Source organism: Mustela putorius, unplaced genomic scaffold (assembly GCF_011764305.1).
Source record: "Mustela putorius furo isolate JIRA1106 unplaced genomic scaffold, ASM1176430v1.1 tig00537284_pilon_pilon_pilon, whole genome shotgun sequence".
In the NCBI taxonomy this organism is placed as follows: domain Eukaryota; kingdom Metazoa; phylum Chordata; class Mammalia; order Carnivora; family Mustelidae; genus Mustela; species Mustela putorius.
This window is the reverse complement of record NW_025422422.1, coordinates 2181845-2199987: the sequence shown is the minus strand read 5'-3', so window position 1 is coordinate 2199987 and position 18143 is coordinate 2181845. Positions and strand designations below refer to the sequence as shown.

At 37.0% G+C, this 18143-nt stretch overlaps 1 protein-coding gene across 6 annotated transcripts in view; it reads right to left on the bottom strand.

The window, feature by feature from the left end:
• The window catches only part of PUM2 (pumilio RNA binding family member 2), a 104316-nt gene that overhangs the window by 67014 nt on the left and 19159 nt on the right, over positions 1-18143 (bottom strand). For 5 of the 6 annotated variants that reach the window (XM_013052949.2, XM_004745871.3, XM_004745872.3 and 2 more), the window contains exons 2-3: positions 10884-10952; positions 3188-3296 (exon numbers count right to left, since the gene is read on the bottom strand). In XM_013052949.2, the coding sequence (XP_012908403.1) occupies positions 3188-3296; positions 10884-10934 (160 nt within the window). In that variant the 5' untranslated portion in view covers positions 10935-10952. Of the gene's footprint in view, positions 1-3187; positions 3297-9811; positions 9936-10883; positions 10953-18143 lie in introns of those variants that run through there. The other variant, XM_004745868.3, reaches the window with a different exon arrangement.

Sequence of the window (18143 nt, the reverse complement as noted above, 5' to 3'; positions counted from 1 at the left end):
CATAAATTAACATATTAAGGTAAAAAAATCAGCATCCTGTTTTATTTTGAATGTTATTATGATCCTGAAAAAAAGCTTTCATACTGCTGAGACTCGCTGGCCTGGGCACACTTCTTGGCAACACAGAAAGCAAGTCATTTGGTTTAAAAAAAAAAAAAAAAAAAGTAAAAAGCTGATTAAGAACTGTCAAACCAGAAAGGTCAATGGAGACAGAAACGTTAACCTGAAGGCTCAGCTGCCAATAGCATCTTGTTAAATGTTAAAGCTTTCTTTTTTTTTTTTTTTTTAAAGATTTTATTTATTTATTTGAGAGAGAGAAATCACAAGTAGATGGAGAGGCAGGCAGAGAGAGAGAGAGAGAGAGGGAAGCAGGCTCCCTGCCGAGCAGAGAGCCCGATGCAGGACTCGATCCCAGGACCCTGAGATCATGACCTGAGCCGAAGGCAATGGCTTAACCCACTGAGCCACCCAGGCGCCCCAATGTTAAAGCTTTCTTAATGATTCATTATAATTCAAACCAAAAATCTTTAGAAGTGAAACCTAGAAGAATAAAAGTAACTCCTAAACTGGCAGGGGCACACCTCAAGCTCATAGTTATATATACTGGATGGATTCAGAACACATGGCTGTACAACTATAAACACAAACAAGTTTGGAAAAAAATCAGTCAATATCAGAGAATTTCTATTCTTGGTGTAAAAACTGTCACCTAAACATTATTTTTAGAAGTCCCTTCTAGGGGCTCCTGGGTGGCTCAGTTGGTTAAGCATCGGGTCTTCAGCTCAAGTCATGATCCCAGAGCCCTGGGATCAAGCACCACATTGGGCTCCCTGCTTGACAGGAAGCCTTCTTCTCCTTTCCCTTTGCCTGCAGCTCCCCCAGCTTGCTCTCTCTCAAATAAATAAAATCTTTTAAAATAAATAAATAAATAAAAGTCCCTCCCAGCTTAAAGGTTTTCATTTTTAACAAAAAAATTATTCCTCTGGTATGAATACCTTTCTATACATTTTGTACGCTTTTTTAAAAATTTAACATATAATGCATTATTAGCCCCAGGGGTACAAGTCTGTGAATTGTCAGGCTTATACACTTCCCAGCACTCACCATAACACATACCTTCCCCAATGTCCATAACCCAACTACCCTCTCCCTACCTACCCCCACCAACCCTCAGTTTGTTTTGTGAGATTAAGAGTCTCTTATGGAGGGCCACCTGGGTGGCTCAGTTGGTTAAGCATTGGCCTTCGGCTCAGGTCATGATCCCAGGGTCTTGGGATCACAGCCGGCATCAGGCTTTCTGCTCGGCAGCCTCTCTGCCTACTTGTGATTTCTTTCTCTCTCTCAAATAAATAAATAAAAATCTTTTAATAAAAACAAAGTCTCTTATGGTTTGTCTCCCTCCTAATCCCATCTTGTTTCATTTTTTCCCTTCTCTACCCTCCTAAGCCCCCCACTTTGCCTCCCTTTTCTACATTTTTATAACAAGAAGAAAAAAAACAATGTTTAAGATTAGAGAACAAATGGAATACAAATATAAAACATTTGAGGCAACATTCAAATAGACTTACCAAAAAAAAATTTTTTAAGGCACCAGTAAGCTAACTCTGGTTCATTTGTTATCACATCTAATACTCAATATTAAGTCTAGTCCTTAAGAGGCTGAACTATCATAGTGGTACTCAGTCATCATTTCATTAACCCTATGTTTTTAAGTGACTACTACTTTTTTAAGGCATATTAAAACATTTCCATTGTAGTACCTTTATCCACAAGGGATTAGTCATTATTATATTTCATTCAATCATTCACCCATTCATTAATATACTTCAAATGTTGGTTTATAGTCTGTTGTATGCTGGGCATTGTACTATGTATGGGGAATCCAAGAAAAAGACAGTTCCTGCCCTCAAAGAGATCACGGGTTTAATATAAGGCAATCATAAAAGAGTAAAAGTGCATCATTAAAAATGATCCAGGATACTATGGAAACAGAAATAAGGGGCATTAATCCTTCCCAGTGTTAGAGTGAATTCCAAAGGAAGTGATATGAAGGGTAAAGAGTTAAAGTGAGCAAAAAAACAGATGAACATGAGGGTGAAAAGGTAACTTCAGCTAGAGAAACTAACTATATGATAAAGTCTCTTGCAGTCATGGAAACACTCTTCTTTAGAACAATTCCTCTAGAACAAGGAATATCTTACTCATATCTGTACATACTTGGCATTCAATAAATGTTTGTTCTATAAACAAAATAACTTATTTTTTATTCATTCCTAACTTCCTCATATCTCTGGGTAAAGACTAATATTTATCTTTAAAATTTTATCCCTACAACTAAAAAAAGTTAAGTTACAAAAGGAAGTGGCACAAGAAATTCAAAATACAAACTTGACACTAAAAGATGTAAGTATGTTGCTTAAATGTTTTATTGCTTGTCCTCCAAATATAACATACCAAAAATACTTCCCAACCATTCATCTTAGAAATAATCTCTCATTACCATGTTGTGCTCAAGATGTTTTGCTTCAGATGCTTTAAAAAATAGTTGGTTCTAGTAAATAAAGTAATTAAGCACTCAACCTTCAAAATAAAAATCAAAACATTTCTGCCAGTCAAGTTTTCAAGCACACGTTATTTTATTTTAAAGACTGTATTTGGGACACCTGGGTGGCTCAGTCAGTGAAGTGTATGCCTTCAGCCCAGGTCATGATCTCAGGATCCTGAGACTGAGTCCCACATCAGGCTCCTTGCTCAGTGGGGAGCCTGTTTTCTCTCTGGCTGCAGCTCTCCCTACTTGTTCTCTCTGACAAATTTAAAAAAAAAAAAAAAAAAAAATCTTAAAAAAAATTAATTAAAAAAAATTTTTTTATTTATTTTTGAAAGAGAAAGAGAAAGCACAAGGGTAAGGGGGGAGGGCAGAGGGCGAATAAAGAAACACCCAGGTAATTTACACTCAAAATTTAAGGTTAGTTTATCATCCAGTAGTATTTTACTGTGACAAATGCTTCTAATTATCAAGCAGACCATTAGATAAGGGTTAATTTATATTAAAAATATACATTATAATGACTTAAACAATTTTCAACAAAGACATCACAAATTTGCTCTAAATACTGTCTCGGGATAGGCAGGGTTTCAAAAAATTCAAGTCAAGTCGTAATTCTCACACATAACAGCAATAACTTACGAGAAGTTCCCCAGGCAGTCTCTCTCCACTCATCATCCCCAAGAAATATGCCTTTTTGTCCATCTTTTGTTGAATCATCAGGTTCCCAAAACTTTTTGGTAGGCAAAAGCTATTCGGGAGGGAAAAAATATTAATTTAAGTTTCATTCTAATTGCAAATTTATTCTAACTCTACGTGGTTTGTGAAAGCAAACTTACCACCAATATGAAATTAGTATTCAATACTAAGGAAAATTCAGAGAGAACTATTTTCTATTTTGTTTTGTTAAAAAGACAATAATCCCAACTTAATGTTTGGGGACTGGCTCTAGTAATTTAAAAACCTGAACCCTAGTCAAAGTCCCCTCCTGACTTGTCTATATAATTAAAATGGTTTTACCACCATGTGACTTTCTTTGTAAATTTTTTCAAAAAACTTACTAAATTTTGTACTCAATATAAATAAAAACATCTATATAAAAAGATGAAAACCTCTCCTTTACTTCCAAGGACTGCCCTTGGATCACCTCCTATGCCACAGGTTCCATGATAGAAAATTCATCTTCACTTATTCAATGGAAGTTAACTTCATGACTCTTCCTAGGTCTGGAATGCTAGCAATCTATCAATTCCAAATCAGGAACCTATGGATGATGGAAGACACACAGAAAGGAACCTCAAATACTTCTGAAATAATCTAAAAGCCCCATGCTTTATCTACCATATATATGACACACACAGCACATTAAAACTGTGCTGATACAATGATTTACTGATTATTCAAAATGTACATCTGGCTAATTCCTAATGATACTTATCCAAGCCTCTCCTCTCAACCTTCCCTGAAACTCAGAGAAGATGGACTGGGATATGTCTGTTTGAAAACAAGAGACTGGTTTTCTGAGACATGCATTTGGCATTTTAAATAAGCATTCTTAAGACCTCCTCCCTCTCAGCCCTTAATTAGGTACCCTGTCTTTCAGTGCTCATAATTAAACCCGTATACTTTTTACACTACACTTATCACACTAAATTACCTGTGTTTGCCTCCTTAGGGTCTTGGTAACCTTATCTTCAGAGAGCTCACAAACATACTAAATGTAATAAAACCAACTCCATTAAACCTGAACTGGATCTGAGAAATAAAACTGGGGGTGGCGGGTGGTGAAAGTGTGAGTGGAAGGCGAGGAAGATAAAGCATATCATGAACAAAGGCCCAACGTAATAAATTGCACTGTGTGTACAAGAAGGTATGAGATGGATGAACAGATGAGAGCATGTCAAAGATGATGCTGGTAAAGCTTTCTTGATCAGATCCTGAGGAGACTTAAAGAAAGTACACATTACTTTGAAGTAAAGGGAATCCAGAGAGGTTGTTAAGAGTGACATTACATTTCAGAAAACAACTCAAGTTGTAAGCTATAAGAATAATGGATATTCTAGACTACAGACAAGGAAATCAGTTTAACAGAACTATGACAGGGCCAAGATGGTAAGAACTGAAATAGGGTAGTAACAGAAAGAACTAGAAAAATAAAATGGTTTGAGAGTTATCTGTATTTAGTAGCAGTCAATAGAATCTGATTACAAATGGGGAGGAGACTGATAAAATTTTAAATTTGGGTAATAAGGTAAATGGTAGTACTACAGAAGCAGCTTTGAAGGCAGGGGAGAAAGTTCAATTTGTGCATGTTCCTAATCTACAGATTTTTTGCTAAACTAAATAGATTTGATCTTAAAGGAAAACAACTTCTGCTATTTTAAAAAGAATCACTTTTCCACATTAGGAACATCCTGGGCTGCAAATGATTTGTATTTAAAGCACAGACATTTTAAACAATAATCTGCAACCTCTTCCTTCGGGGTTTTTGTTGCTGTTGTTTTAAATCTCACTATAAAAGGTCAAACAAAATGCAAAGCTGATTAATATAATACTAAAAGACTATACTTGATATAAATAACTGAACATTCATTCATAGTAAAACCCAACTTAATCCTTAAAATTATGGTTCCTGAGAAAATAAACTTATCTCATACATCATGAAAAGACTCATATTAAAGTAACAGTAACAAATAAGGATTGAGAATAAAATTTTGACTTAATAGAAGCAGTCATCATAGACACAGAAGTCTTCTAAGACTTAAAACTAATCTTCTAAGGTAGCAGAAATAATAGAAACTCTCTGAGACCATTCCAAAGCCTTTGTGATAAAGTGCCATGCAGTGCTTTAGTAGAGTGTATCCCTGCTTTAAAATACAAAATTATACAACCAGGGAAAAAAAAAAGTTAAGCACTTATCCAATATGCCTACTTTCTGCCAAGCACTATACTAAGAATATCTTTTCATTTTGCAAATATGTGTAAGTTATCATGCACAGGAAAACAATTTGGTAGTTAATAAAATTAACACTTCTTCTGACTGAGGCCTGTGCTTTCTAGAAACAACTTTTTGTGACAGTTTAGACATGATTCCAAATACTTTCAGAAACTACTAGTTGTGATCAAGAATAAAATGAAAATGAGCTAAACATAGGGGAAGGCAATAATTCAGGATAGAACAGTTAAAAAAAAAAAAAAAGATTTTAGGCAATATGCTGGTTGGAATAGCAATAGAGATTTGCCCCTGGAGACTCTTTTACTACAGTAGAAATGGGGAAGAATATTACAGAAAACAAGCGCTAAGAGATCTTAAAGATCTGTACAATACATGATCCACTACCACTTTGTATTAGTTCCATAATTCACAGAAGCTTTAAACCAAGGTCAATTCAGTATTTGTCAACTTGCAATTCTGTCCTCCCAAGTCAGAAACGACAGGGTGAACATACAAATTCATCCCCCAACTGTCCACCATTTTATTAGTTCTTTCTTTCAAGAAGCATTTATGGCTTGCCCTCTCCATCTTCAAAGAAATCACTCAAAACCTAGCATGCTGCCTCAAAATATGTAATAAATTCCTCTAGAATTTTAGAGGTACACTTGATTTTTTAAATGCAAATTGTTACATAAAAAATCACATAACCAACCAAATTAACATAATCCTAAGAATCAAAAAAATTTGAAAGGCTTTATGTCTGCAATATGGTGTTTTAAATTAAGGTGTTCATAAAAATCCAAAGTGGGACACTTTTGAGGAAGGGGGTGCTATTAATAATTATACCATGACAAGGGCACCTGAGATCAAGCCCCACATCAAGCTCCCTGCTCAGCGGGGAGTCTGCTTCTCCCTCTCCCATTCCCCCTGCTTGTATTCCCTCTCTCTCTCTTCCTGTCATATAAATAAAACTTAAAAAACAGTAATAATAATAATTATGCCATGACAACAGATATGTATCCGGACTGTCTGGGCAAATCAGGATGTAAGATGACTCTCTCTATAAATGCAAATTCAGAAAAGAGGGGCACAAATGTTAATAACTAAATCTGTAGACAACAAAAAAAACACAAGGTAATTCTTTAGAACCCCAGAAGAGTGCTCTTGCAGACTTTAATCTCTTCTGTTAATAAAAGAAAGCAATACTTTTTCATTTTTTCAAATCTTACAACTTCACCAAATCTTCTCCATTCCTAATATGCTTTAACAGAAAACAGTAGACGTCATCACTTCCAATAGGAAGCATTATTGTAAATAGTCAAGGCATCCATTCCATCACTACTATACATCATCTTGGGCCAGTTAATTAACCATTCTGAGTCTCAGTTTCCTCATCTCTAAGTATAATAACAAAGCAACTGTCATGAGCTTCTTGAGGCTAGAATGAAATAGCTTATGTAAACTGCTTAGAATAGTATCTAGCACACAGCAGACACATAAGTATTAGATATCTTTACTACTAAAAATTAGTAATCTTCTAATACTGTAAAATATAAGTTACATACTAACCAGCAACATTTAAATGGCTGATTTAAGAACTGTCATTATTCATTATATTTTCAAGTCCATCTGAGTATTGTAGGTGGATCATGAAATAAACAACAGATGCCTAATACAGTCCCATTCTGCATGAGGAAACAGAACCAACGTTATACATGTGGCTAGTAAGTGGCAGCATCAGGAAGTGAATCCATCAATCTGTATAATTACACGGCTCATTCTCTTTACACGTAACTACCACAGAAGATGGTTCTTTTCAATCAGTCTAAATCATCAGCATTTCTGAAAATTCTCAGTAGAATACCACTAGATATAATAAACTTTAATGGTATTATCAAGCTATTCAGCCTATATAATGTGGGTATTCATTATAGTGGATAAAGTTTAAGGTAAAATAGTTAAGATAAAGATTTATGTAGACAAAACTATGATCGGTCTTCAAGTAGCTGGTTTCCATTCCAGTCATCCCTAAAAGCTCAGGTCAGAGCTGTAACATTTGAGATACATATAATTCATACAAAAGGTAATTCTTATTACTGTCTTCAAAGAAGCCGTCTTACTTGAGGTCATAGCACTAGTGGTAGATCAGGGAAAACAGAAGTCTCCTTACTTCCCTATCCAGTATTCCACTTCACCATACCACCTGGGATCTTGGCACATAATTTTCTTTAAATATTACTGTGTACTGGGGTGCCTGGGTAGCTCAGTGGGTTAAGCCTCTGCCTTCAGCTCAGTTCATGGTCCTGGGGTCCTGGCATGGAGCCCCACATCAGACACTCTGCTCAGCAGGGAGCCTGCTCCTCCCCGCCCCCTGCCTGCCTCTCTGCCTCCTTGTGACTTCTCTTTCTCTCTCTCTGCCAAATAAATAAATAAAACCTTAATAAATAAATAAATACATACATACACACATACTGCGTAAGAAAAGAGGGAGCATTATTTATCATACTAAGCTATGAATATTCCCCAAATAAAACATATTAACTCAGTGACTTAAAGTTAAATTCTGGGTTTCCTAAAAAATTTCAGGTAGAGGCCTCTTTCCCCCTATTTAAAAAAAATAAACAGGAACATAAAGCGTGCATATAAAATAACAGATATGTGTCTCTGCAGTGTGGTTTTAATATACTATACTAATGAAGCTGAGTCCAACCTCCTATGAATTACCTTTGCTCTTTTTAAGCAATATGATGTAATACAAATCAGTGTTTTTTGACAAGAACATGCTATGAAAAATATGGAAAGAATGAGTTTATGAATGGATGAATACAGATCTGTTCCCATTTCTGGATGACCAAATAGAAAGACTGCCCTTCTGATGATGGGCCAGCAAAGGTATCTCAATCTATAAAACCCAGTACATTTGAAAACAGTCCTATACATAATGCAGTGCTTCCTACATTAAAGATCTAAACAATTTAAGATATAATAAAGAAAACTTTATTGTTGAAGAAAAAGTCAAGAATAGGGCAATGCTTTAAAAAAAGATGTCACATTAAAAAAATAAACAAGCAATTTTAGAAAACTGAAGAGCCAGAAACTCAGGGCTATTTTTTAATTTATTAAAATGAATGAATTCTGGGATAAAAAAAAAAAACAAAAAAACCTCACCTGTCAGGAAAGGAGGAGAAGACTGGTGAGAGAGAGACAGGCAAAGAAGGAAATCCCAGAAGGTTCCCTGCTGCCTGTGAGATGAGGAAAGATAGAAAGGCTTGTGGGAGAGAGAACCCAGAGGCAGAAACCTGAAGTTTCTTAGCTATCTCTTAGAGGTAACAGAATTAGCTGGTAAACTGTTAAGAAAAAATAATTAGTGATAACAGCTTATTTAAAAATACATTTCTACTGAATGAAGTTCACAGAAGCACTGATGTACTGCTATCTGCCCAAAAAAGCAGGTAGTCTTAACCCTAGCCACTTTTATCCTAGCCATTTTTACTCGGCATATCTGAAATTTCCATTAAGAAAGCCTAGCTTTAAGTTTAGATTAACATACTATTCCAACCCAGCTTCTTTTCCCCAAAAACCTCAAGTATACTTCCTCCACCCCCAAATAACTAACGAAACTCTTCCAACTGTTTCTGATCATAACTTTTTTTTTTTACCTGCAAAGATGTCTTTACCTTTATCAACTATTTGGAAAGGGAGGGGGGAAATAAGCCAATCGGTAAATACACATACAATGTAGATGTAGGAAGTAAAGTGCTTGGAGGGGAGGGTCGGTCTAAGGGAATTAAGTTAATGGTGTGACTTCACTTGCTCTTTCAAGTTCGCGGGGTGCCTGGGTGGCTCAGTGGGTTAAAGCCTTTGCCTTTGCTCGGGGCATGATCCCAGAGTCCTGGGATAGAGCCCCACAAAGGGCTTTCTGCTCAGCGGGGAGCCTGCCCCACCCCCTGCCTGCCTCTCTGCCTGTGATCTCTGTCTGTCAAATAAATAAAATCTTAAAAAAGAAAACAAGTTCAAGTTTGTCACAGACTTGGCTGAAACACTGTTCAAACCTGCTTTTAAGACTGGTCTTCTTTAGAAAGCAGAATAACCTAAGAAAACAAGTAGCAGGGAAGGAAACAAAAAGCCCTTTTCAACTGCTTCTTTTTATTCGCCCATAGCGTAAATAAAGCCTAAGTAGCCACTGTACTGCAGTGAAGCTCTAGTTTGTTGTTGTTTGACTAAAAAATTATTCCCTCTTTCAAATCTTTCTTAGGGACCATAATTTTACCTTATGCACTAGACTAACAAGTTTACTTTGGCAATACTTATGCTTAAGCACCTTAACTCACCCTTAAATCAGTCCTCTGAAAATGACAAACTCTTTGGAAAACGCTGTTCTGAAGAAGGGAAGGGTTAGCTAGCTGCAGGGTGCCCTCTTGTGGCCCAGAGGAGTGACTGGACTCTTTTTCTGCATCTGAAGAGCACAGCATTGGATGGAGTGAGTCTCAGGAAGGTCTCTAATCTACCAAAGTAAAATAATCTCCAGGAGCAAGCAGTTATTACACATCTTATGTCTGTTCATGGTTATGTTCTATTAGCAAAGTCCAACTATGTTAGTACTACAGAACACGACAAAATAAAGATGTGACCACAAGGGTTTTTATAAGCAATTAAAGTTTTCTAAATATTCTTTAGGTTTATGGAAAACTAAGCATTTTTTATGCCTTAAATTATGTAATGGTGCAGTTAAATGGAATGCCCCAAAGAAAATCATATATTTAACAGGACTGATAAAATCTGTTAAAAAATTCAGAATGCTCACTATGGTCAGTCATTCAAAGCTAACAATCTATGTAAGAGACTGATATAAAAACTGTAACAAAGTAATATAATAAAAATATGTACAAAGATCTATGAGAAGTCAGAAGAGGAAGTAATTCTACAGATAGCAATGGGACAATAGATAAGACTCATTTCTCAGTACAGTCTTGTAGAGGATTAGAAGTTTATTAAGCAAACACTGAACAAGGAGAGTTTTTTTTTTTTTAGAAGAGAGAATAGTGAACAATTAAGTATGGCAAAAGCAAACAGCATACATATATAAAACAGCAGGACAAGGATAAAGAAAGGCTCTTTTCAGAGCAAAGTAATTATTGTTCATTACCAAAATATAAAACGTGATCTAAACCAAGTCAATCAAATCAACTAGACACAATCTCACTAAAAATTACCACTAGGGGTTAAAAAAACAAAAACTGAAATCACCACAACTATAAAACTGTATAATCCAAGATTTTAAAAAACCCACATGTGGAAGACATAACCACTATTTTCAAGAATACTTATGATTTTCAAGAATAAGTCTCAATGGCTCAAATAATCAATGTGAGGTACACATTCTCAGTATTAATAAATATTTACCTCTCCCATTCCCCGAGATTCTAATGCAAGAGCTTGAAAATCATGATTCATTTCATCCACAGATCAAACCTGTTGAATAACAAAAACAAAAATTAGTAAAAAGAAAAACTTAAATAGACTGCATCAAATATTTTTATATTACATTGCTGCTATTACTGCTATTAGCATGAGCGGAGACAGGCAAAAACTGATTTCTCTATGAAGACAGATTTTCCTAAAGAAAGCACATAATAGCAATCTATATTAAAATTAAAACCCTGGGCTCAAAAGTTCTTGGGCTAGTCTGTGTATCAAGAGAAACCCCTACTAGTTGAACAAAATAGACGGAAAGTAAAGAAGAAAAGAAGCAAGCTCAAATACTAAAATAGTTTATTTTTTGTTATAGTTCCAATTACAAAATTACTTTTTTACCTCAGTTAACATTTTTCAAAACTTCTCAGCACTTCATTATTTGTAGATCTGATACCAATGATAAAAAAAAAAAATTTCACTGAACGTATTGGAATTTCCTTAAGAGGAGCTCCTTTCCTTTCTCCTTACACTAAAACTAAAGTGTATTTTGTCTTTCCTTTTCTAATTGTTTAGTTTATCATTCACATGACAATGTGTTCTGGAGTCAGAGGCCCTTACCTCCTACCGTTAAGCACTGTGGCGGAAAAATCACTCAACACTGAGGCCACTACAAATTTAGCTTTCTGAGCTTTGGGGTCTTACAATATAATCCTATTATTTCCCCCAATCAGTCTCTCTCTTTTTAAAAATCCACAGCATGTGACATTACAAAGCACTCCGTCCTTCCTGTAAGGGAGGAGTTCTTTGTCCCCATTCTGTCTCTTAAAATTCTTGGGGCGCCTGGGTGGCTCAGTGGGTTAAGCCGCTGCCTTCGGCTCGGGTCATGATCTCAGGGTCCTGGGATCGAGTCCCGCATCGGGCTCTCTGCTCAGCAGGGAGCCTGCTTCCCTCTCTCTCTCTCGCTGCCTGCCTCTCCATCTACTTGTGATTTCTCTCTGTCAAATAAATAAATAAATAAATCTTTAAAAAAAAAAAAAAAATTCTTCTACTCACACTGCCCCCCACCCCCAGCTGCTTTTTCTCAGGCTTCTTCCCAGACTTCCATTTGTCTCTTCAACTCATTTTATTTTTTTTTTTAAAGATTTTATTTATTTATTTGACAGACAGAGATCACAAGCAGGCAGAGAGGCAGGCAGAGAGAGAGGGGAGGAAGCAGGCTCTCTGCAGAGCAGAGAGCCCGATGCGGGGCTCGATCCCAGGACCCTGGGATCATGGCCTGAGCCGAAGGCAGAGGCTTTAACCCACTGAGCCACCCAGGCGCCCCACTTCAACTCATTTTAAATGTTAGTGTTTCCTAGTACTCTATCCATGGTAGTCTCCTCTCTACCCTTTATCCTGTGCAATCTAATCCACTCTCACTGTTATATATATGCTTAGGACCCTGGTTCTAACATTTCTATTTATGAACAAAAATCTCTCTCCTCATAAAAATTTCCAATTATCTCCTTCCTCCCATTCCCTGGGCAAAATTTCAACTTTACTCTTCTTTCTTCCCCACTTATAACTTAATTCTTTCCTTTCTTACACCAATATCCTATGACTAATATCAACCTCACTTATATCTATTTTCCATCTGTCTGGTTATTAGTGTGAGTTTTTGTTTTTTTTTTTTTTTTTTTTTTTTTTTTGGGGGGGTTGGAGCAGAGGGAAAGGCAGAGAGAGAATCTGAAGCAAGTTCCCTGCCCCGGGTTCAGCTCCAGCACAAGGCTTGATCTCACCACCCAGAAATCATGACCTGAGTCAAAATCAAGAGGTGGACGCTTAACCAACTGTGCCATCCAGGTGCCCCACCAGCTGTCTGTTTAGACTACCACCATCTCTTACCTAAAATATTATGATCCTCTCCCATATTCCCATCATATAATCTCCAAAGTGTAATCACTTATCTTTCTTAATTATACTTTGTTCATGTAACTCATGTATTTTAATCCTTGACTTATAAGGTCAAACTCCTAAGCTTACAAGGGGACACAACTGTATTCAAATTATAGTTCTCACAGCTTACTAGCTCTAGAACTCTGGACAAGTAACCTAAACTTTTTTCCCAGTTTCTTCATGGGAGGGTAACGGTAGCACCTGCCACATGGCTTACTGTAAAGCTGAAAAAGGTAACAAAGAACACTTAAATCGGTGCTGGATACATAAAAGGTAACAAAGAACACTTAAATTGGTGCTGGGTACATAAGCGTTCATAACTGAGCTATTAAAGTGCCTGACTGCTCAGTCCATAGAACATGCAACTCTTGTTCTTGGGGTTGTAAGCTCAAGTCCCACGTTAGGTGTAGACCTTACATAAAAATAAAATATTTTTTTTTAAAGTTAGCTATTGGGGTGCCTGGGTGGCTCAGTGGGTTAAGCCTCTGCCTTCGGCTCAGGTCATGATTTCAGGCTCCTGGGATAGAGCCTCGTATCAGGCTCTCTGCTTGGCGGGGAGCCTGCTTCCCCCTCTCTCTCTGCCTACTTATGATCTCTCTGTCTGTGAAATTAAAAAATGAAAATAAAAATCTTTTTTAAAAAAGTTAACTATTTAAAAAGCTCTTCAGGGGCGCCTGGGTGGCTCAGTGGGTTAAGCCGCTGCCTTCAGCTCTGGTCATGATCTCAGGGTCCTGGGATCGAGTCCCACATCGGGCTCTCTGCTCAGCGGGGAGCCTGCTTCCCTTCCTCTCTCTCTGCCTGCCTCTCTGTCTACTGTGATCTCTCTCTGTCAAATAAATAAATAAAATCTTTAATAAATAAATAAATAAGCTCTTCAATCTTTTCATCAAATGATACTTGAACAATGATATATCCATATGCAAAAAATGAACCTCAACACATTCCTTACATCTTAATGTAAAGATTAACTAATAGATCATACACCTAAATGTAACACCTAATATTATAAGATTTCTCGAACAACAGAAAAGCTGTGTGACCTAGCATCTGGTAATGATTTTTAACATCAAAACCAGAGTCAATAAAAGAAAAACCAATGTCTAAAAAATTTGACTTCATCAATAAAAACACGCTATACGAAAGCCACTGATGATAATGAAAAGACCACAGACCAGGAGAAAAATATTTGGAAATCACATATCCCAATACAGGACTTGTATCAAGAATGTATTTAAAAACTCTTGGGAAGCCTGGGTGACTACTCAATTGTTAAGTGACTGCCTTTAGCCCTGGGATCAAGCCACTACCAGGCTCCCTGCTCAGTGGGGAGCCTGCTTTTCCCTCTCCCATTCCCCATGCTTGTGTTCCCAAACTGTCTCTCCATCAAATAAATAAACTCTTAAAAAAAAATTCTCAAAAAATAATAACCCAGGGCGCCTGGGTCGCTCAGGGGGTTAAGCCTCCGACTTCAGCTCAGGTCATCATCTCAGGGTCCTGTGATGGAGAGCCACAAAGGGCTCTCTGCTCAACGGGGAGCCTGCTTCCCTCCCCAACTGCCTCCCTCTCTGCCTACTTGCGATCTGCCAAATAAATAAATTAAATCTTTAAAAATAACCCAATTTAAAAATGGGCAAAAGATCTGAACAGATACTATATCAAAAAAGTTATATGGATGGCAGAGAAGCTATTTTCTTGTTAGAAAAGCTGGATTCATTAATGGTTTTCACAAAATGAGTATTTTATTCACCCTTTCATTTACTCAGTAAGCTTTTACTGGACATCTTCAATGTGTTAGATTTTATAGAAAAAAAAAAAGTTAAAATATGATCACTGTTCTTAAAAAAGAGTTAAAATGAATCGCACAGGTTTCCCAGTAATTGGAGGTGTAGCTCCTTTAACCTAAATCCTCTGCAAATACTTATATACTCTAGACAAAAGAGAAACCCGAAGGTAATAGAAAACAACAAAAAACCAAACTGGAAGAGAGTCTACACTTAAAAGAAAGGACTGGCATAGAGTGAGTTTTTTAATGGCCTTTTTTTTTTTTTTAATATTTATTTATTTTGAGAGAGAGAGAGAGAGAGAGACAAAGTGAGAGAGAGCATGAGAGGGGAGGTCAGAGGGTGAAGCAGACTCCCCATGGAGCTGGGAGCCCAATGTGGGACCCGATTCCAGGACTCTGGGACCATGACCTGAGCTGAAGGCAGTTGTTTAACCAACTGAGCCACCCAGGTGCCCTGGCCTTTTTTTTTTTTTTTTTTTTTGCCTGAGGACAGGCCTGGGTTTGGAGGTAGGGTGCCAAATTTCCTATAAAGAATCCAGTCTTAAAGGCTTGAAGAACCAAAGGACAGACTTTGAGGCAACCAGAGATACTGGAAACTGAGAAGTCTCCAAAAGGAAACAACCTGTAAAGACAAATATATTTATATATTTATTTATATAAATATATATATATTTATATATAAAGCTTTATTACAAGCATGCTTGCAGTAGTGCTGCTTGCAGATTACAGAAATTCTGAAATTATAAACCACATAACCGCCATACAACACATTTATAAAATGGAGTATCATGTAACTACTAAAAATATTTGAATTTGAAATTAAGAAAATGCTTAGATGGTAACATTAAGAAAGACTGAAAGGAGAGGAGGCTGGGTTGCTCAGTCGATGAAGCATCTGATTTTGGCTCAGGTCATGATCTGGGATGGAGTCCTGCGAGCCTGGTGCTGGGGATCCGAGCTCAGAGGGGAGTCTGCTTCTCCCTCTCCCTCTGCACTTCCTCCCACTCACACTCACTTGTGTGCTTTCAAGTAAGTATTTGAAAACACAAAAAAGACTGAAAGTAAATAACCCCAAATTCATACAGTCCTTAAGTGATCAGAGTACACCGTTTTTTTTCATCTATTTATCTGTATTGTATTACCTTTCTACAAGTCCATGAGAGAAAGAAGAGGAATCTGGGATCATGACCAATCATGACCAATGTCAAAGGCAGACAGACGCTCAACTGACTGGGTGGCTCAGCAGCCAGGGGTCCCAGAGGGAGATTTTTATTAAGAAAAATGAAAACAGGGCACCTGGGTGGCTCAGTTGGTGAGCAACCGAGCCTTTGGCTCGGGTCACGGTCCCGGAGTCCTGGGATCGAGTCCCGCATCGGGCTCCCAGCTCCATGGGGAGTCTGCTTCTCCCTCCGACCTTCTCGCCCCTCATGCTCTCTCTCTCACTGTATCTCTCCCAAATAAATAAATAAATAAATAAAAAACTTTAATAAATAAATAAATAAGTGAAAATTAACAAAAAAAAAAAAAAAGAAAAGAAAAATGAAAACAGGGGCACCTGGGTGGCTCAGTGGGTTAAAGCCTCTGCCTTCAACTCAGGTCATGATCTTAGGGTCCTGGGATGGAGCCCTGCATCAGTTTCTCTGCTCCGCAGGAAGCCTGCCCCCCCCCACCTGCCTCTCTGCCTACTTGTGATCTGTCAAATAAATAAATAAATAAATAAATAAGATCTTTTTTAAAAAAAGAAAAGAAAAATGAAAACACCAGAGTAGAAAACAAGAAATTTTCTCAAGAGTAAAGAAGGACCTGAGTTTTACTGAAGCCTTTCTTTGGTTACTTCCAGGTTTTAATCTATGGTCAAAGTAAATGAGGTTGTGAGTTAAAGAACCTCCAGATAAATGTACATAGTCTCAAGGATCCATTCTTTCTTTTGTGGTGAATCATGCCCCAGGGCAGGGGTCAACAAAACTTTCAGTGAAGAGCCAGATGGTAAACATTTTAGCTTTGGCAGGTCATATGATCTCTGTTCTCAACGACACCTCTGTAGCACAAAAGCTACCACAGGTATCAAAATAAATGAGCATGAATGTGTCCTAATAAAACTTTACTTATGAATAGTGAAATCTGGATTTCATGTATTTTTTATGTGTAACAAAATGTTGCTCTTTTTCCACCCAACCACCTAAAAATCTAAAAACCAATTCTAGAAAGTGAACCAAAAACCACAGGTTGTGGGCTGGATCTGGACTATAGTTTGCTGATCTTTGCTCTAGTGGATTCGGTTTGACTGCTTCACACACACAAAAAAATCAAAGGCAGATAATCCACTTTCAAATATGAGCAAGCCAAAAGTTAAACATTAGGGCTTTGCTTCCAGCTTTTTCATTTATACTATCCCCAGGAATATTTTCTTCTTCTAATGAATGGTATTACAGGTCACATTTAAATGGAGGTGACTCAGTAGGTTATGAGGAAAAGACTTTAAAATACAAAAGAAAACAAAGTAAACACTCGAACTCAGATTTGCAGGTTACGGTGCTACCATAAAAGACACTGTGTATTAATATATATGAATTAGACTGGAGGAGAAAGTGGGCAAAACAACAGGACAGAAAGTAAACACAAACTCTCAGGCCAATAATCTCCGTATCAGTAACAGAATAAAGTTTAGGGGGTGGGGGGTGACATATACCATTAAGTGGGACTCTCAAAATTCCTGAAAAATGCCAATCTTGTATGTCCTATGCAGTTACAAATCTTGGTATCATTTGGTGGTAAGAGAAAAAAAATTTGGACATGAATTTAACAACTTTATCTGGAATGGTTAGATTTTAGGATGAAAGAGCACTTTTTTCTTCTAACAAGCAACAAGAGTATCTAGCATCCAGACACGCATACCGAAAAGGCTATGTTAATCTGAAGAAAATGCATCCAAGAGTTATGGTATACAGTACTGCCTGGGGTGTAAAGTCTGTCTTCACTTTTTTTGTTTGTTTGTTTGCGACATTAAGCCATGAAACTACCCCAATATTATTTAACAAATAACTGGATCTGGTTTCTATAAAAGATACATAACAGAAACTTCTATGGCCGAGACACTGTGTAATCCTAGGTAAATCTGAATTAAAAAGTTAAGTTTTGAGGTTGATTCTTTGTTTCCTTAAAATAACAACAGTGTCCCATGAAATTCCAAAATTTAACAACAAAAAAGCCAACTTTTTGTAGGCAGCATCATTGCTAATTACTGAGAAAAACAGATAAAGCACCTCAAACAACAACTTAGTTAAGTTCTGATTTTTTATATTTACTAACACATAAGTCAAAAGGTTTTCAAATAAGTTTGTGTAAAAAAAACCAAGAATATGCCTTATTAAGTACATTTATATGATTAAAAGTACTAATTTTTCTCAGACATCTGATCCAATTCCTCACCACATGCCTACTATAAAAAATAAGTTGGGGAAAACCACTCAGAGCTACAATAAATGGTATTAAAGCACTTTCTACTACCACAGGACACTAATCACATTTTC